This window comes from Falco punctatus, assembly GCF_963210335.1.
Source record: "Falco punctatus genome assembly, chromosome: 3".
NCBI classification, from domain to species: Eukaryota; Metazoa; Chordata; class Aves; order Falconiformes; family Falconidae; genus Falco; species Falco punctatus.
The window spans coordinates 99759811-99780021 of NC_137582.1; the positions used below are offsets into that span (position 1 = coordinate 99759811).

The 20211-nt window shown below is 51.2% G+C and overlaps 1 protein-coding gene across 4 annotated transcripts in view; it reads left to right on the forward strand.

Moving 5' to 3' along the window:
- Positions 1-269: 269 nt before the first annotated feature.
- E2F3 (E2F transcription factor 3) overlaps positions 270-20211 on the forward strand; it is a 51446-nt gene continuing 31504 nt past the window's right edge. Inside the window, exons 1-2 of one of the 4 annotated variants that reach the window (XM_080381405.1) lie at positions 6628-7043; positions 7276-7848. In XM_080381405.1, coding sequence (XP_080237531.1) covers positions 7537-7848 — 312 coding nt within the window. In that variant the 5' untranslated portion in view covers positions 6628-7043; positions 7276-7536. Of the gene's footprint in view, positions 3917-6627; positions 7044-7275; positions 7849-7886; positions 8529-20211 lie in introns of those variants that run through there. The other 3 variants (XM_080381404.1, XM_080381406.1, XM_080381408.1) reach the window with 3 other exon arrangements.

Here is a 20211-nt window from a genome sequence, read left to right on the forward strand (position 1 = left end):
GGAGCCGTGACCCACAGGCAGCCCACACTGGGCCAGCTCCTGGCAGGGCCGGTGGCCCAGTGGGCAGAGGAGCCCAGGCTGGGGCAGGGCTGGGGACCCCGCAGGGACCCCCTGGGGCCGGCTGGGCCTGCGGGGCTGTGCCCTGCGGGGGGACCCACGCTGGGGCAGGGGGGAAGGGCTGCAGCCCTGGGAAGGACTCATGTTGGAGAAGGCCATGGAGAACTGTCTCCCATGGAGGGACCCCACACTGGGGCAGGGGCAGCAGCAACAACCTGTGGGGGACTGACCACAGCCCCCAGCCCCCGTCCCCCTGCGCTGCTCAAGGGGGAGGAGGTGAAGAAATTGGGAATTAAAGCCCAGGAAGAAGAGAGGGGTGGGGGAAGGTGTTTTTCTGATGCGAATGGTAACAAATCAAACCGATTTCCCCAGTCGGGCCTGTTTAGCCCCCGCCGGTAACTGCTGGGCGATCTCCCTGCCCTCACCTCGACCCACCGGCCGCGCGTTACATTCCCCCTCCCCTGAGGGCTGAGGAGGGGGTGATCGGACAGCTTCGGTGGGCACCTGGTGTCCAGCCAGGGTCAACCCACCACAATAATCCCTGTTGATTTTATAAATGTCAACATGGTTAATGAATCTGTCCAGGTTTTAGGCATTTAATTCACAAGGGTTCATTTCTTTTAGTTGTTTAATTGGACGTTTGTTTACAACTGTGAGTTCCAACTAAAAGGGAAAAGGGTCTAATGACATAAACAGTGTTCAAAGGTTGTGGAATCGTATGAGATTATTTCTGGTGATGTCCCAGACAGCTAGTCCCCTGCACAAAGGCAGAATCTGCTGTTACTTTACTGCCAGCTTCACCTTATTTATTCTCAAATTGCTCTCCAGAAGAGATGCCTACGTATTATTCCCTGGGACGGTAGGCATGGCTATACTTAAGGTTATCCAACATTTCTCATCCTGAGACTCAGTTTTTCAGTCATCTGTTGCCTTCTAAAAGCTAAGTCATCAGGTTTGAAATTCCACAGAGATGATGGCCTCAGTCTGACTTTTTGGCCAGAACTATTAAGCTGCTTGACAAACAAGACAAAGGAACACAAGCTGTCTTTAAGAAATCTGTCAGGCCTTTCTTTGAAGCAAAGCCTTGAAATTTGGTCAAGGCTAGCTCTGATTTTTCTGAAAATTATTTTCTTCTGATAAGTAAAACATGCTAAACACCACAGCTTACAATTGTTGAGCAGAGATCCACTAATATTTAGTAGCTGCTTCAGATGTCATCCTAAGGTGGCAATCACGAGTGGAGGGAGCAAGGCAAAAAGCAGGATCACAACCCAGGCTGAAAAAGAGCAGACTTCAGCTTTTTCAGGTATCTTCCTAGGAGAATCCTGTGGGAGAATGTCCTGGAGAGAAGAGAAGAGCAGAAGATCATTTGGTTTTCAGGAATGACCTCCTCCACGCTGAATATCAGTCCATCCCAGTGAGCTGGAACTCAAACAAAGGCAGAAAGAGGCTGGCACAGATGAATAAGGAGCTCCTGACAAAACTCAAAGGTAAGAAGGAAGCATGTAAGAGGTGGGAGCAGGGACAAGTGACCTGGCAATAATATGGAGATGCTGTCCAAGTGTGCATGGATGGGGTTAGGAAAGCCAAAGCCCACCTGAAGTTGAATCTGGAGAGGGATGTGAAAAGCAGGAAGAGCTTCTCTAGGTACATCAACAGCAAAAGGAAGGTGAGGGAAGATGTGGACCCACTGATGAATGGGAAAAGGTTCTTGATGACAAAGGACATGGACATGGAAGAGACTGCAGTATATGCCTTCCTTGCCTCAGCCCTCACTGGCAGGGCTTGCCTTCAGGAATAGCAGGTTCCTGAGAGATCAGTGGGAAGATCTCGAGAAAGGAGGATTTACCCTAGGTAGAGGAGGATCAAGTTGGGGCACATTTAAACAAACTGTACATACACACATTGGGGGGACCTGATGGGATGTACCCTTAGTGCTGAGGGAGCTGGCCAATGTCACTGGGAGGCCACTCTTGATAATCTGTGAGAGTTCACAGCGACGGGGAGAGGTTCCTAATGACTAGAAGAAAGCAAATATCAATCCTGTCTTCAAGAAGTGCAAGAAGGAGGCTTGGGGAACTACAGATCCAATCCAAAACATCAGCCCCACTTCAGTCCCTAAGAAAATGATGGGAAAAATTATCCTGGAAACTATTTCCAAGCACATGAAGGACAGGAAGGTCGTTGGGAGTGGTCAGCTTGGATTTATGAAGACAAAGATATGCTTGATCAACCTGATGGCCTTCTGCAGCGAGATCGACTGGTTCAGTGGGCAAGGGGAGAGCAGCAGCTGATGTTATCTTGACTTCAGCAAGGCTTTTGATGGTGTCTCCTGTAACATCTTTGTAGACAAATGCATGAAATGTGGGTTGTGTTAAGTGGACAGTGTAGTGGGCTGAGAATTCACTGAACTATGAGGCCCAGAGAGTTCTTATCAAGAGCACAAAATCCAGTTGGAGGCCAGTCATTAGTGGTGTCTGGTAGGGGTCAATACTGGGGCCCACAGTGTTTAACATCTTCTTTAATAACCTGGATGGTGGGATGTCACACTGTCAGTGACGGCAGGAAGCACGTATCCCACCGCTTTCAGTACTCCTCCCAGATGTTCATTTGCTCTCACGCAAGTTGTGTTCCAGATGTGTGATCAGGAGCACATAATCCCATCCCCTCGGATGCTTGTGAAGCCAAGCTCCAAAATTTGAGAAACTGAGTTCTTAAAGATTAAAAAGGTCCCTTTTAGGACTTCAAGGTGGTTTTTTGTACAATCTCAGTTCTGCCCCTTGCATGTATGCATGATGCAGTCTTTTGTTATGTGAATGTTATTCCTGCACAGTTTTTCATTCAGTATGAAGGATGGGCAAGTCCCATGTAGGAAGTAGTTGTTCAGTATTTTCTGTCTTCATAATTATTTCATATGCAGGGCTATACGCTTATGTAGTCCATTACTATACTTTCTTAGAGACATTATTTTTTAACTTGGGAACTTTTTTGTAGTCTTTATTTTTACGCTGTTCAGAATCTTCAGGGGAGAAGTTCACATTGGAATCCGGGTCTCCAGGGCAGCTTTTAGCCATTTTAGCATCAAGACAAGGCTCAATCTTTGTTGTCACTTCCACTGCCTGCAATGACAGTTAGAATCCCAAAGAAAGCAATCCTTATTACATAGGTCCATCCATTTTCAGGGCAAACGCAGCCTTTTCCCTAAATGACACTGTCTGGGTAAAATGGCATGTCATCATACAGATAAAGACCATACTCACAAGGAAAGATAAATTGCAGTGGCACATCATTCTTAATTATAGTATCTCCTAAGCCTTCAAGTTCCGCAGGGTATTTTCTCTGTGATAGATACCTGGATGACTGCATCCCAGCAGGCAGCAATTTTATTTTTATAGACCAACAGAGGTTCTTGGGCCTGCAATGAGCTTCCTTTATGTAGCTGTCTGTACACTTCTGACATACCTTTTACTTTCTGCTTTCTTTAGGTTCCTTCCATTAGCTCTAGCAAGTGAATTGCCAGTTAGATAGGTCCCGCTGCAAGCTGAAATACCTGCCACAGAACTGGGTTTAAAGAACAGAGAGAGCACCTCCTGCAGTGGTTTCTGCGTGAGTCAGCTGGTGGACAGCAAGGTGGGTTTCAGGTGGACCCCAATGCTTTTCTTTGAAGTTTCTCCACCAGCCTCACCACAGTCACAGCACAACTCCACTCCCAGGAGATGGGAACGTGCGACCTTCCTGATCTGGCGATATGGGATGCATCTCCTGGCCATCCCGTTCAGCTGGTGCACATTTCTGGGACAAGCTTTTTACATCTGGTCACAGGGAAATGTTACCTGGTGGAGTTTCTTCCCCTGCTGGGGTAAGAATTTATTTTGTGTTCTTTTTCTGATGTAAAAATAGATGCTATCTTTCTGGATTTATTGTGGTTCAGTTCAAGTGTAACACGATTTTGCTTGGTTTTTGAAAACTTTTAACCTTTCTTATGCATTAAATCAGACCCTTTTCCTTCACAGTGAAAAACAACACACAAAGAAACAATGTAGGATTTACCTGTTAAAAGTTGTTTAGTTTTACTTTATGTCAGCCACTTGACTTATGCCCTTTACAGAGCCATGAGCTACTAGAGACTTAGATAATGACAGAACCAACGTACAGGAGTCAGCTCCGAAGCGTACCATGCCTTAGCCTGTGCGCTGCCTCTTTCGCTCCCTCTGTGTCTTGCTCCTGCTCCTGGGATCCTGGTTATTTCTGCTATACCTACACGGCTCTTTTTATACTTCAGTCTTTCTCCGTTCTTTCCCTTCAATGGCCTGCTCTAAGAACTCTCTGGTTTTGCTGTTGTCACTTTGCTATGTTTGTACCTTGTTTCTTTCTTTATTGCTTTTGTTACCACATAACAACATGGCCCATGATTCTTTTCCTTATTTTGCAGGATCCTTGAGTATTTCCTTCCCCCCCCCCCCCCCCCCCCCCTTTTTTCTGTCTTTTTTTTTTTTTAATACTCTTGTCTCTATCCACATTGTTTCCTGGGTGACTTTTTTCCTCTCCCCGCTTCCCTGAAAAGTCCCCGTTACTCCTTTCCCAGCTGCCTACAGTCACCATTCTTCCCTGTTATTTCCATTCCCTTTCCTCTAGGATATGCACAAGCAATGTAGTGTTACTGTTTCCACACACGGGGAAAAAAAATAAATATCTTTATTTTGAACTATAAGCAAGCTTACTGCCCACCTGCCCCTGCATTTCTCTCTCTCTGGACTTCTCCCTCCCCCTTCACCTGCTTTCCTCCTTCCTCGGCGTCTGCCCTGCTTTGCCCCTCGAATGTGCCCCTGTAGCGAGGCAGCGAGTCCCGGCGTAGGACGCCCTCACATCATGGGTAGTTAGCTGAGAATGGCAAGGGAAAACCATAGAAGATGCTCAGGAAGAAGACTGAATTTTGCAGTGGGGAGAGATTTGTGTTTCTCTGGGTATCTGTTGCGGACATGCCTCACCTGGCCAGTGAGGTGCTGCTCTGCCTGCCACAGCCAAGGCACACTGAGCACAGCTCTCAGCTGCCTCACGCTGTGCATGGCCGTGAAGTTGGGCATTGCTGACTCTTTAAGAGCAGTCTGCAGTAGCAGAACTGCAGATCTAGATCAAATTTTAAATAACAGTAAGGTTCTGTAGAAGAAGGTGACATTTTTCAGGCAATCCCTGCTCCTGCCTGGCCTGGAAGGACCATAATGATGACTCGGAGAGGTCCTGGATGCTCAGTCCAGACTTCCATCCCACCTAAAAGAAGTCTTCCTCATCAGCTAAAACCCCTCCAGTATCCCTGGGTGGGCTGCTGCAGGGTTTCCTCAGTTCAATATCTATTGATCCCCAATTCTCTAGATTAAAACTAATATTGCTTTAAAAGTCCATTACCTTCCCTACAGAGGAAAAGCAATCTCTTTGTGACCTTTTGTGTGTCAGACCACCACTGCCATGTCGTCTTGCCCAACAAAACAAAAGCCAGCCTTTGCAGTAGGACACATTTTTCTGACCACGTTTCATTGTGCTCGTGCTCCTCTGGATTCTCTCCAGGCTGTGTCCTCCCTAACATGCAGCGTGCAAAGCTCCATGCGGTAGCTTCCTCCAGGCCTCCTCAGTGCCAAATGGAGCAGAATTCCCTCCTTGCATGGAGAACATGCCCAGAACGGAAGATGACCTCGTTTTACGTGCAACAGCATCGCTCCATAGGCATCCGCCGTGCCTGAGCTGGGCTCCGACCCAGGGCACCTACGGGCAGGGTTGCAGGTGGAGAACTTGTTGGTGCACCTGCTAGTGGGGGGGGCGGGAAAGTTCTCAAGGGAAAGGGTCCGAACCTGCCCAGTTCAGCAGCGTCAGCCCGGACGTGCCCGTGGGAGCACTGGTGGCAGGGGCTGCCTCTGTCGGGGGAGACAAACCCGGGAAAACTGGGCATGGCGAGTGGGTGCTGGACAGGGTGCAGGGGGGGCATTGTAGATGTTAAAGGGACATTTTATAAGTGAATGGGCCATTTTATAAGTGAAGGGGGAGTTTTATAAGTTAAGGGAGCATTTAATAAGTTAAAGGGGCATGTTATGAGTTGGGGGACATTTTATAAGTTAAAGGGACATTTCATAAGTTAAGGGGGCATGTTATATGTTAAGGGGACATTTAATAAGGGGGCATGTTATAAGTTAGGGGGGCCTTTTGTAAGTTAAGGGGCATTTCGTATGACAAGGGGGCATTTTATAAGTCAAGAGGGTGTTTTATAAGTGAATGGGCCATTTGATATGTCAAAGGGGCATGTTATAAGTTAAGGGGGCATTTTTTAATAAATATATGGGACTAAGTTAAGGGGGCATTTTATAATAATTAAATGGGACATTGAGTAAGTTAAGGGGGCATTTTGTAAGTCAAGAGGGCTATTTATAAGTTAAGGGGACGTTTAATAAGTTCGGGGGACATTTAATAACTTCGGGGGACATGTTGTGACTTAGGGGGACACATTCTAAGTCTGAGGGGCATTTCTTACGTCAAGGGGGCACCTCGCAGGTGGCGACACAACCCGGCAGCGGGGACGTGCCGGGGTGCGCGGGCTGCCTCGGGCAGAGCAGCCGGGCGCCTGGGGCCGGCCGGGGGCTCCGCGGGTGCCGGTGCGTGAGGAGGACGGGAGGCGCTCCCCGGCTCCCGGAGCAGCCCCGCGGCCGGGCGGCTCCAAACGGCTCCCTGCGCCCCCCCGCCCCGCCGGGTGCCGCCCCGAGCTCGCCAGGGCGAGCGCCCCGTGGCCCCGCGCTAGCAGCAGCCAGGGGCGGGGCCAGGCCCCGGGGGCGGGGTCAGGGGTGGGGCCGGGTCTCGGGGGCGGGGCCGGGGTGGCCCCTCCGGCCGGCACGTTGGGGCAGGCGCCGCCGCAGCTGTCACTGTCAGGGAGCCGGCGAACCGGGATCCCGGCCCGTCGGAGGGGGAATCCCCCAGCCTCGCCCCCGCAGCCAATCGGCGGGGCGGTATGCAAATTGAGGCGGCGGCGGGCCAGTGGGAAGGGAGGGGGGCGGGGAGGTGGCGGCCCGTTGGACGGCGGGGAGGGCGGCGGGGGCCAATGAGGCAGCGAGGCGGGCGGGGCGCGCCCCGGGGGCGGGGACATGCAAATTTGGTTTGAAAAGAGGGCGGGAAATCCGAGTTTCGCGGGAGGCCCTTGGCGCGTAACCCGTCTCCTTTCCCTTCATTCATTGTCAGCAGCAGCCGCTTCCTGGAGCCATTTTCCAGCCGGCCCCACACAGCGGGAGCGGCCCCGCTCCATCCGCCGCATCTGCCCGCCCCACCGCCTCCGTCCCCCCCCGGCGCCCCTCATCCTGCAGCCGGGGCCCCCCCGGCACCCGCAGCCCCCAGTATTTTGCGCGGGGCCTCGGCATCGAGGAGGAAAGGAGCTGGGAAGGCCGGGGGGGGGAGGGACCGGGGGGAGGAGGAGACGCGGCTGCGGGGACAGACCCGGAGGGAAGGATGAGAAGGGGACTCCAGCCGCCGGCCCCGGCAGCGCCGCCGCCCGCACCGTCCACGGACTCCAGAGCAGCCCCCGCCGGCTTCCCGGCCCGCTTTGCCGCCGGCACCTTCATCCAGATCCGCAGCACCGGCGCGGCGGCGGGGACGCCCGGTGTTGTCTCCGCCGCCGCTTCCCAGGCTCCCGGTGCCTTTGCCCCGGCGGCGGATGGGGGCCAGCCCGCTGGCAGCTCGCTGTACTGCACCCCCCACGGACCCGCCGGCAGGACGGCGCTGCTGCAGCCCGCTCTCGGCGGAGGCGGAGGCCGCCCCCCGGTAATTTTTTTTTCCCCCGTCCCCGCGGGAGGGTGAAGGGGACGGTGAGGGATAAGCGCCAGGCAGGCCCTCTCCCCGCCGCTGTCCGGGGGCGGGCGGGGTGCGGGTGCGTGGGGGGGTGGGTGGGCAGGGCAGGAAAGGCGGAGGCAGCGCTTTGTTGCAATAAAACTTTCCTGCCTCCTTCCCACCCACCCGGCTGCCGGGTCTTGTTTAAAAGGAGAAGAAAAAAAAAGAGGGGGGGGGGGGGGGGAAAGGGGGAAAAACAAAAGGGAATGAAAAAAGAGGAGAATAAAAAAGGGGGAAAGGAGGAGGAAAAGAAAAAAAGGGGGAGGAAGAAAAAGGAAAAAAAAAAAGAGGGGTGGGATGAAGGGGGCGGGGGGCAGGTCCTCGCCGCACGGGGCGAGGAGTCCCGGGCCGGCCGGGAAGGGCGCCGCTGCCCCGGGGCGGGGGGCCGGGCCGGGCCGTGCCCCGCCGGTGTCTCCGCTTCACCCCCGGAGCCGCCGGTGACGTCTGGCACACGTGCGCGGAGGCCGCGGCTGTGACTGGGAGCCGGGGCGGGCGGGGAGGGGGACGCCGCTTCCTCCTCCTCCTCCTCCTCCTCCTGCTGCCTCTGGCCTGGGACAGCCCGACCGCCGGCCGGCCGCCCCCGTCCCCGCCGCCCAGCCATGCCCCTGCAGCAGGTCAGTGACTCCTGGGGCGGCGGCGCGCACCCATCCCCCACCCCCTTCAAAATTTACGGCCCCTCTTTAAAATCTCACCCCCCCCCCCAAAAAAAATATATTCCGCTTCCCCCCCCCCCCCCGTGCTTTTTCTTTGTCCTCGGTGTTTTCGGGTGCGCGCTCGGCTCTCGGGGAACCCACCGAGTTGGGGGGTGCGGGGCATCACGACCCCCACCCGGCAGCATGGCATGGCTAAGCCGCCCCCCACCCCAGCGCACCCCTTCTCGGGTAACCTCCGCACCCACCCCACCCCCTGCCCCCAGTCGGTGATGGTCCAGGTGTGGGATGCTGCTGGAATCCTGAAATAGTTTTGCAAGAGCTTGGGAGCAGCGGGTTGTGGCTTCGGCCGGGCTGGGAGACCCCGAGGGCAGATGGAGCGGGGGTCTCACAGGTACTGCCTGCTGAGGTGGGGGTGCAAGTTGCAAGGCTCCTGAAATCCCAGCCAAAAGTTTTGGTTTTGGTTGGTTTTGGTTGTTCGTTGTTTTTTTTTTTAATAAGCATCTTTGCTGTAAAAGATAATTGATTATTATTTTTTTTCCCCGGTGCTTCTTGGTCTTCAGCGTACCCTAACAGTGCTTGGTGACAAGCAGGTTGGTTCAAGCCGTTTTGTAAATATTTGGCTGTCCTGCAGGATGGTTTCGTTCCTAGAAGGTGGTGGTGAACGGGTACAAAGGAGTGTTTGCAACAGGATGATGCTGGGACAGTAATTCTACAGCCTCTTCTTGGCTTTGCGGGAGGAATGCTGTCATAGGGGGCTCCTAAAATTTCTCCTTAACAGGTGCTACAAGACCTTTAAATAATGAATTTAATGAAATTATTTTTTTTTTGGTATACTGTTCACTCCTCTAATAGGAGGAACTCCTGGCCATAAAAAACTAAGAAGATTCTTCCCACCTTAAAGGTTTTGAAGCAAGACAGGCACTTGTGGGCTTCGCCTGCAAAAAAAAAAAGTCCCCGTGCAAGTCGTGAGTTTGTTGTACGCCCTCAGCCCCCACCTTTCCTTTAGGGAAGAGATGTGGGATGGGGGAGGAAGAGTGTGGTCAGGCTGGTGGTGTCCCTAGGCTGTGGCTGGCACCCTCCCAGCGCGATAAGGCACCTACAGCACGTGCCAGGAAAGGGGCTGCGCATCCTGCTCTGCCCCGACGGCGGGGCTGGGTGAGTGCCCCCCTCAGAGCCGCCACACCGCTTGGCTCCAGACCTATCATTTTGGGAAGTAAGGCTGAAGCACCCCAGTGCTCTGCCTGGGCTTTCTGCTCCGCAAGCTACTTGCCAGGGCTGGGGCGGCATGGTACAGCCCTTTTGCAGTTCTCCAGCTCCTCCTTGGTTTTCCTCAAAACTCATTGAGGATTTTCCAGGGCTGGGAGGCAAGGGTATTTTCCTGGTTGGCTCCTGGCTGAGGTTTTTTGTGAAACCGATCTCAGACTGGTGAGAGGAGTGAGAAAATGCTGGGTAGCTGAGGCAGCAAGCTTGGGCAAGTGGCACTGATAGAAAATTAACACTTGATCAGTTGAATTGCAAGTAGCACATGGAGTTCGAGAACCCCAGCAAGACCCTGCAATGCAAAAGACTATAGGGAGAAGTCTAAAATTTGGCCAGCACCTCTGCGTTGGTTAGGGTTATGGAAATACTCTGGCTTTGCAGATATAACTGCACTGGCAACCCATGCATCGCTTCCAAACATAAACCAGGGTAAGATGGGAGAGGAGGCGGTACCCAGCACCGTTTGGGCTGTGCGGGGAGGTGTTTGCCTGTACCAGCAAATGAAAATGTTTTGTTTGCCAAAGTAAGCTGCTTCCCCCCCCTCTTCCCCCAAGCCCTGGGAATTCGTTTGTTACTTTTATCTATGGTTGTGTTAAGTGTAACAGTGCTGGAAAAGCCTTGAAAAGTGGCCTAGCCCGTAACAAGAGGTGGCTCCAGCCCCAGAGTGCTGAGAGTTTACACACTCCTCCCTCTCCCAGGCAGGTACCTGGATGCAGCCTGGAACCTGTTCCTTGCTCTGTCACTGCCCTGGCTCCATCACTGCCTGTCATGCTGGCTGCTGCGGCGAAGGCTGCTAACTGGGCTGTGGTACCCCGGTGAGCCCAGGCTCTGGGAGGCTGTGACCTAGCCTGGCCACCCTTTCAACTCCAGGAGCTTTTTCACCATTCCTGTGGAGTTAAAAAGTGTTACTGGGTAGATCTGAACCCCTGCCATGGCTTAAACACCAGCGGTAATGAAGAATTAACCCTTGCAGAGCGCAACCGTTGGCTTGTGCTCCTGGGGAAGGAAAGCCTCCAGAGACGGGGTGGGTGGTGCTGCAAGGGGCGGGTGGTCCTGCACGCTCCCCCGTGCCCTGCCGAGGGCTGGTGCCATTTCCCTTCTTCCCTTCTGCAACCTCAGGCTTCCCAGGATGGAAAAAATTAACCCTGAGCAAAATAAATATATTTTTTTTCTGCTGGGCAGGCAGCTTGAATAGGCTAATGGAAGGTATGGGATGTGCCAGGGACCATGAAGGGAAGGCAGTGGCCAGGGAGGGGGCACAGGGGCAGGGACACTGTGCCCTTTTGGTGGCAGTGGGCTTGCAAATCAGCTCAGCTCCTTTTAAAAACATGGGTGAAATTAATGTCTGACGAGGTACCCCAACCGTGTTCTTGCTGGTGTTGCCTTCTCCCGTGGTGTGAGAAAGTCACTACCTCTTGGAAATCCCACTACTTAAAACCGGGGCTGCTAGAAAAGCCAGCTGCTCAAAATGTTTCTAATTCAAATAGTGGAGACTTTCTTACTGTCCTTGGGTTATAAAGATAAGCCTTTAAGAAGAGGGCCATTTTCTTAGCCATGAGAAAATGCTTAAATGGAGACACCACCCACATGTTAAGTCCTTTTTAAAAGGGGCTAAATCCTCTTAACAACAATATCTTTAGAGAACTCCTGTGGCCTTTAGATGACATGAGCTGTGGAGAGGCTGGTTCGGCATACTTCAGAAAGGGGCGGGAGGATTTACATTTCCAAACTGAATACTTAGCACCTCTCTCATTTTTTTTCTGGTGGTTTAGAAAGCACCTCTTCCTCCCTCCTTCTCAGCAAGTCACAGCTGGAAGGGGGGGGGGGGGGAATGGTGCAAGGCACGATCCTTCTCCTAGGTGTTAGGTGAAGGAGCAGGCCAAAGAGGACGTAAATTCTGAATGAGGATTTGAGGTATGGGAGAAAAACCTTAGAAGTCGCATAAAGGAAGCGGGCAGTTAGCAAGGAGCTTTTCCTTGTTTTGCAGGAATTAAAAAGTTTGCGAAGACACGGGTGTCTTCATAGTGGGACCCATTTTTGTGTTTTTCTGCCTGATAGTTTGTATTACTAGAAGTGAGCACTAGTGTGAGCCCGGGGCCTTTGCTTTTTGAATAGCTGTTTTAAGGAGTTTCTTTGGTTTAAAACCATCTCTTCCAACAACAGGCTGCTTCTGAGCCCGAGGAGGTACCACATGGTCCTTTGGCACAGCTGCCTGAGGAAAGTTCAAAGAAGTATAAATCTCCCTACCCGTGCCAACAAGCATCGAGTGGGGAGCAGGCACCTGAAGGGAAGCGGGCAGGGATAGCCTGGAGCTTGCTGCGCCTGCTGACAGCCTCGCTACCCGCGCGCAGAGCCCAGCACTGCTGATGGAGCTCTGTCTGCACCCCGACTGCCGAAGTACAGCAGCCCCATGATGAGAAGGGCTTCTGGCAGGTGTCCATGAGCAGCTGAGCCACTCAAAAGCTCTACTGTTGCTGGAGGGAGCAGGCTTGCTTCTCCCTCGCCCTTTCCTCTGCAGCATCTCCTTTGCCCTGCCCCTGGCCGGGCAGCTCTTCCACCTCGGTGCTCGGGGAGCACCCACCCGCACGGTGGCTGCTTTCCACTGCTTTAACAAGGGGAAACCGCTGGGCTTGGTGAGCATTAGGTCTGGCGGGCGGTAGGTAGTGGGTATAGGGGGCCAAGGTGAGCTGAGCAAGGTGAAGGAAGGACACAGGAGGTTTCCCACATGGTGGTGTTGAGGCGTTCAATCGGCTCCCCGAGCCTCGGTCTTCTAAGGTTGGTCATGCCTGTTCTCACCACGAAGGCATCTTCTCGGTGCCACCAGCCTGCTTGCCGACGGCTGGGTATGGGTCACGTCGCAACCCGTTTATTCTTCTGTAGAGGCTGCTTCAACTGATTGAGCAATTAAAGGCATTTTTCTTTCCTCTCACTTTATCTCAAGTATGTCTGTGCTGCTTTGTTAATTTCTACAGTGAGCTCATTTGAGTTTGTGCAAGCATTTAAAAAAAAAAGGCAAAAAAACCTTTAAACTTGGGAACAGCTGTATTTTGCAAGATTTGGGGTCCTCCCGCTGCTCCTCTGAGTATGCCCATGACAGGCGTTTGAGGAAGGAACACGAGAAGAGGGCTTGCACAGACAGCCCGTCTGCTTGCTTCAAGAGCACTTTCTTGGGCAGGGGTTACAAGGACTTTTATAGCCACCAAGGGCCTGTGGTTTTTGTCTAATCCCTCTCTGAATCTGGTTGTAGTTCTGACCTTACGTAGCAACGAGTTCTAGCTATGATTTTGCTGTCTTGTGTGGAAGAAAAAAAATTTATTCTTTTTCTGCTTTTTTTTTTTTTCCCTTTCCGTTTTGAACTTGCTGTCTGGTCTTAGGGCATGATCTGAGATATTGTGGTAGGGGAGAATGATTTGCTCATACGTTTCTCTACACAGTTTATGATGCTTTATCTTCCGTCCTCAGTTGTCCTCTCTGAGCTGGAGGGTACTAAGCTATTTCATTTCTCCAGAAGTGAAAGCCATTAACCTTAAAGGTGTCCTTTTATAAAAGAACCGCATGGGTGTGTAAACAAACACGTCTGTTCATTGTGAGTTTTCACTTGTGAAGCTTTTGGACACTGGCAGCTTTGAAGGATGATGTGAGGACGTGGCCGCCCCACTTTGCAGATCTAGGGGGACCTTGAGACCCTCTCGGACCAGCTTGTTTCACAAGCCCTTGCCTGGCCCAGGGGGCAGTGGGAGATGCGGAGCGGGGGTGCTGAGTGTGCCCCACAGCTCTGAGGACCCCTCATCAGAAAGCCTGGGCTGCAAAAAGCAGAACGCGGCAGCAGCATTCTTTGGAGACCCCCTGCCCTGGGCGGGGTGGTGGGTCTGGTGTGGCTGTGGAAGGGGACCCCAGCCCACCCCTCCTATCCAGAGCACCTGGGAGGGCAACTGGGTGACAAACGACGACATGAGGCTTTTCTTTGTAGTGGCAAGGATGATGTCTCTGAAACCTTCTGGCGTTGCTTCCGAAGGTGGGCATGGGGCTGTGGGCCACGGCGCTGGTGGTGGGGTTGGAGGTGCAGCGGGCTGGGAGGGGTCTCGGGCTCATGCAGGAGCTGCCTGCTAGGGCTGGGCTGGTGACCATGACTTGGGTGCAGCTGAGCTGCTTGCACCGACGGTGGTACCGGGCATCCCACCCTACCCAGAGCAGGGCTTCAGCAGATGGAAAGCTCTTAGTGTAACTAAATCTCCAGGTTTTACAGTCTCTGCAAATAATCCCATTTACAGCTGGCAGCACCCAGTGTGTATATATGGTGGCAACTCTCATCCTTACCAGTGACTAAGCTGGACTTCAGGCTTTTGTTTTGGCTGGCAGAGTTAATGGCTTCCTGCATTACTTTTCCAGAGCGGAATTGGGTTTGTGGCCATGGGGAGCAGAAAGCCCCTCCGCGTGGCCAGGGCAGCGGTGGGAGGGGGCTGCTGGTGCCCACGGGATGCGACTGCTCGGGCGCTTGAGGTGCTGCCGCTGCTTTGGACTTGGTTTCAATTTCAGTTCTGTTTGAAGACAGACTTGGCAAAATTGCCCAATTTATCACATCTTTAAAAGGGAACCATTTCACTTCTGTTTTCCTCAAGTAAGCTGGTCCAAAACCACACTTGGAAGTGCTATGGCTGGCATGGGTGTCTCCAAGTCTGCTTGGATGGCGCTGCGATGTGCTGCATCTTGTGGAGTCCTTAATGCCTTGTGGGCTCAGCGTGAGCCCGGTGTGAGCTGTGGGAAATCTTTCCATCTGCAGGCTCTGTAAAGGGAAGAGGCAAGAGTTCCACTTGGTGTCGATGAAGCCAGAGCAGACTGAAGATGGCCTCTGCCACGCGGTAGCAGCGTTCCATTTCGTGCATTGCAGCCTTTTACGCTGTATGAGGATATCACGAACGTGTTGGTGGCCATTGGCGACCCATGCTTGCCTGTGGCTGATGGCGTGTGTCCTGCCTCCCTGTCACACTCGTGAGCAGCTGTTGACGTGAGCTGTGGCAGGGTGAAGGTGGAGGTGCTGGTCGCCGTCCCTGCAGCTTTCGGGCTCTGGTGCTGCAGGGCTTGGCCTGGCCCTAAGCTGGGAAGGAGAGGTGGAGCGCTGCAGATGGCCTCTGCGGAATCAGCCGGCACCCGCCGTGTGACCGTGTTCTGCGAGAGCGAGTAGGGCTTCTGCTTGTTCCTACCCCTAGAAGTCCACCCAGCACCCCGTTCCGCCGCTTTGGTGAAGTGGGAGACTTAATTTGATCACCAGCATTACTGCCGAGGTCCCGTCCAGCTCGTGTGTGGCAGCTGCTAGGCCCAGCGGTGTCCACCGCCTCGGGCTGTCTGCGTTCTCGGTGCCTTGCTTCAAAGCTCTGGCACCCGGTTTTTAGGAAGATCTTGGGTGCTTCCCGGGATGTTCCGTTGCAGTGCTGCAGGCGTCGGGTTCTTGGCAGCTCAAGCTTTCTATGAACAAACCACTGTTAAAACCAGAGGCTGCTATTGTATTTTTATTCTTAATAAAATTTTGTTTTATTAAAATAAATAAATTATTTAATATTTATTTTAATAGAATAAAAATATTTTATTTATGAGCATACATATAAATATTTATATTATCTGTGCCTTTACAAGGGGATTTTTGAGTCACGTAGGCATTGCAAACCACCAGTTATTTTGCAAAGATCTGTGAAAACTGGTAGAAAACATACAATTATTTTCAGTAAAAAGAAATTGTATTCAGAAACTGAATAACCAGACGTATCTGCTTAGCCCTGGCTGCTTCAGCTCCAGCATCCCTGATCCACGTGGTGGTGTGTGCGTGCGTTGGTTGATGTACACATAGATTTTTAGAAGTGATTTTCATTAATGAACTTCTTGACAGGCTTCTCCTCTTGACAACGCTATCCAGGTTTTGGTGGTTTTGGTTGTACAGCTGTTGGTTCAAAGGTTGTTGTGTTTTGCGTAACTCACAGCTAGAAAGTGGGGTGGGGGAAGAAACTCATTGGCAAACTTCCTTCCTTGTTAATTAAGGTGACATTAAAAGGACCTAGCAGTGGCTGTCACTGTGTGGTGCAGGAGTCAAATTCTTACATATCATGTCAGGCTTATCGATCCACTCTACTTCTTTCTAATGATGACTGTGTTAATTTTGATTCTACCCGTTGGTTACAAAATGTTACTAAAATTGGAGTGCAGCAAGAGATAGATTATTTTTTTTTTTCCTGCAAGCTACTGAATCTGCACCGGAGGATTTCATGCCTTTTTAAAATGTATTTTGAAGTACAGATGTAATTTTAGAGTGAAACACTTCTCTGTGGAGGGAGTGTACTATGCTCAGTATAAAACTTTGCTTTCCAATTTCCCTTGTGTGTCGGTCGGAAACAAGCCAGCGCGTAGACTTGCTTGCATCCCTCCTACCTCAACTCCCATTTAAGAAGTGTCATCTGGCAAATTTCAGGGCTGGAAATAATAAAAAAAAAAAAGTAACCTCGTGGCCTGGCGTTTATATTGGTACGGCCCGTTTATGTTGACAGTATGCTTCTGGCTTTTTGGGTGCTACCCCAGTGTGAGTAGATAAATGTGTAAAAATATAGAGTGATGGGCAAAAAGGGTTTAGTCTTGTACCGGAGGTGGAATGGCCATTTGCCTGGATCAGGTTGTCTACCATGTACTGAAAGGAGCAAGTCTGGAGGGCTTGCTGCATTCTGTGGCTGCTGCTGTGATGGAAACCGAGCTTTTCCTCGCCCTCTGCTTGGGGGCTGTGTTAACATCTGCTGGTTTGCAATTGGTTTTTCCACCCAGCGACACTAGAAAGGGAATGATATGGAATTATAATGTCTTGGGTGATGCTAGTAACCTAATAGTGCCCTCAGTACTTGTTTTCTTGTGCTGCTAACTCTGGAATTAAATGGCAATTACCATGTATATATGCTGGTGTTATTTTGCCTCGCCAGCGTTGTGTTTTTAGACAGCGTTGGTCCCACACGTTGACAGTCGGGTTTTTGTCCCCGTACAGTAAGCTGGTTCACACTTTGTCTAATGTCTTCGCGTAGCGGGAATTGATGTTGGTCACAGCTCGCACAGAAGGCTTTTGTGTGGTGATATCTGAAAGCTGTCTTGTTGGAGCTTTTATCGGGGCTCCTGCAATGAGGCCATTCTCCCCACTCGTGGCGAACAGAGATAGGCGCAGAATTTTTTTTATAATAATGCTTAGGCAGTGGCACGCTGGCGCCGAGCGGGACAGAAATACTGCCCGAGGTGGCAGGGGTGCCCCGGCCGGGCGTTATCTGCTGCTGCAGCCCGGGGACGGCAGGCAGGGAGCCCCGCGCGGGGCAGATGGAGGGTGCTGATCAGGGCTATCGCGCGCACGGATAATCCTGGCCCTCGGCGCTGTGGAATAAAGTTTTACTTTTCATGGTAAGACTTTTATTAAGTGGCTCCAAGTAACCCAGATCCAAACTGCCATATAATGCTTCTGTGCTGCCTTCTTTTTTTTTTTTTTTCCTTCTTTTTTTCTTTCTTTTTTTTTAAATTCTCCCAGCTCCGTGGTATCTGTAGCCTGAAAATGTCTCTTGGGAGTTATGTAAAGCTGTGAGTCGGGTGAGAGGAAGCTGAAACTTCACAACTCGGCTGTAGTACTCTTTTTAAGCCCAAACCTCTTGAGCAGGTGGAAAAGACAGCTTAGTACTAGAGGTGGGGGCAGGGAGGGCTTGAAAAATTATAATGGCATTTTCACTGGCTGCTTTGTCTTGACAGTGGGTATTTCACTGGGTTTATTCTTTCTTTCCCCTCAGGAATCAGGGGTTAGGGAAAGGTCTTTTTTGCAAAAGACGGTGTCCTGAAAGCATAAGCAAGCTGCTCGTTTTCTTTCTCTGGTTCTTGAGCATAAGAGCAGCCTCGGTGATTTTTTTTTCCTCACTTCACATTAGCATGTTATAAACCAACTGCTAATGTTCTGCGTGCCCCTCTGTATTGCCGCTCTGTCGTGCTGAGCTGAGAATTGTTCTCTCAAACTGAGGCTGCGAAAATGACATAAATGAACATGGGAAATTGCATATGACAGTCAGAGGGAAATTCAGGTGGCTTTTGGTACGACTTGGGTTTGCACTTCTTTCTATAAAATAACTTATATTGCCTTTCTGACTTCAATTGCTAGCATGTTTTTGTTGCTTATTTGTTACTGGGGCAAACAGAATGCAGACCACCGCTACCTTTTGGCATCCTTGCTACCCTTTCCTTCCTGTTGGCAAACTGCTCTGTGATCCCTTTCTGCATGCTGCTGCCCTGGATCGCAGGCGGGGGGGCGAGGACCTTTGGGGGGCATTTCCCCCTTCTTGGGGCTCTTGCAACAACCGCTTCACAACCGAGAGCCTGCAAGGCACCTGCGGGGAGGCTCTTCCAGACAGAGGGGTGTGCAGCATCCCTCCCTGTGGTCCTCTGCTTCAACTGCTCTGCAGAAAGGCTGGGGAGCATTCAAGGTGCATGGAGGAGATGGCAAAATCAAAACACATCCTGCGAGTTGCTGTACTTGGAGCCATGTGCTTTGTAGATGTTTACAAGGAAGATGGTGAAGAAAGGTACAAGATCATTTGGAGGCCTCCAACATTGTTTGCTCGTGACATGTTCTTTAAAGATGCTCTTGGCATTGCTGCTGGGCTCGGGGCGCTGAAGCCCTTCCCTTTCTTCCCTTGGTAACACCATGCTTTTGCAGAATATGTGGGCAGTGAATGCAACAGTAGGGAACAGGTTGCATGCTGTTGGCTAGATACCAAGCTTAGGTGCAGCGTTCTGTGGGCAGAAATAAGCTAATACTTATAAAGCTTTTTTGGGTTTTTTTTGGGGGGGAGGTGGGTGGAGGTGGAGGGGCAGAAACCCTCTTTGCTGTGAAGGGGAATGTGTAGGGGATTCCAGAGACTGATATATTTAAACTTAAAAAAAAAAAAAAAAATGAGAGAAGAGAAAAGCGAGCTTGTAGGCAGGCAAATTCCCCTTATTCAGAGAAAGCCATATGTTCAGGATACTATCCTTAGTGTGATTTATTTGCTTCAGAAATAGGAAAGAGGGTTGGTAGGAAAAGTAAGATGTGTTCACTTCTTTCACCTTAAAGAATTTTGTAAGGGTGATTGCCATCTCCCTCCTTTCTCCCTCTTGGCCAGACCTGGAGAATAATCAATTTAGTAATAAGTCAGAGCAAGCAGAAATGTGATTGTTCTCATCTGCAATGCAGAGACGAAGATGGACTCTCTTTAAGGCCAACATCAGGTATTTCTGCCTCAAAGTGAATCAGGAGTTACTGAATCATTCCATGCACAGTCGGAAAGGATCGGAATTTCAGTCTTTTTATGTTCCCCTTCAGACTTGTTCTTGTTTTTTTGACAAGCCTTTAGTTTTTTCAATGGCCTCAGTGCCACTTTGAACACATTTCCCTAATTCCCCTAAGGGGGGCAAGCAGCACCAGTTGTGCCAGACAGGATTGTGTCTGTTGCTGGTGCTTCATTTGAAGAGAGATGTGTCTTTCTTGGCTGTTTGAAGGGCTCGGTTGCCTCAGCGTGTGAAGAGCAGCCCCCAAACTGCTCAACTGGCAGTTGAGAAGGGAGGAATCTCCTTAAGACCTCGCAGGGAGAAAACTCTAGGCATCTGTGAGATGCTATAGTGTGTCTAGCTAAAAATACCAGATACTTGAGCTTGCCTATTGACTTGTTTGATGGCAATACCTTGTTGAAATGGAAAAAGCCAACAAATCTGGAACAGTTTTAAACTTCTGGAGGTTTCCATAATAGTGTGATGACACAAGAGGGGCAGCATAAAGGTCCCAGCAAATGTTACTTTCCCACCAGGGCAGCCCCGTCTCCCACCACCCATGCAAGCACGGCGTGCCTAGAAGATTAGGGCCAGCCTGCCTGCCAGCAGCTGTGATGGTCCCCAAGGTTTGCTTTCCTCTGGAAAAGCTAGTGTCAGATGCTTTGTTTAGATTCAACCCCTTGGATTCGTGTTGCACAAGTGGTACAAAAATACTGTCTTTCCTTCTGCTGCAAAGTAATGCTGAGCACCACCTGCAAGTATTTCACCTCTCCCTGAATGCTGGAGATGATGCTTTGTGTCCTCTTTGATGCTCTGCCTTGTGCTTGAGTGCTGCTCTGTGACTGCACGGGCAGGAGCTCCATCATGGAGCACCTGCAGTGATCTTCCCAGCTGCTACCTTGAATTAAAAGTATCTTAAATTAAGAGTGTGGGAAGGTACATGGTCTGCTCTGAGAAAAAAGCAAACTTAGTAGGTGTGTGAGTCTGAACGGAGGTGGGCATGCAGGTCAGGACTGATACAGCGACACACTTACATGGGAGAGATCTTTATGCATGTGTTGCTGCAGGTCTACTTGTTTGTGCA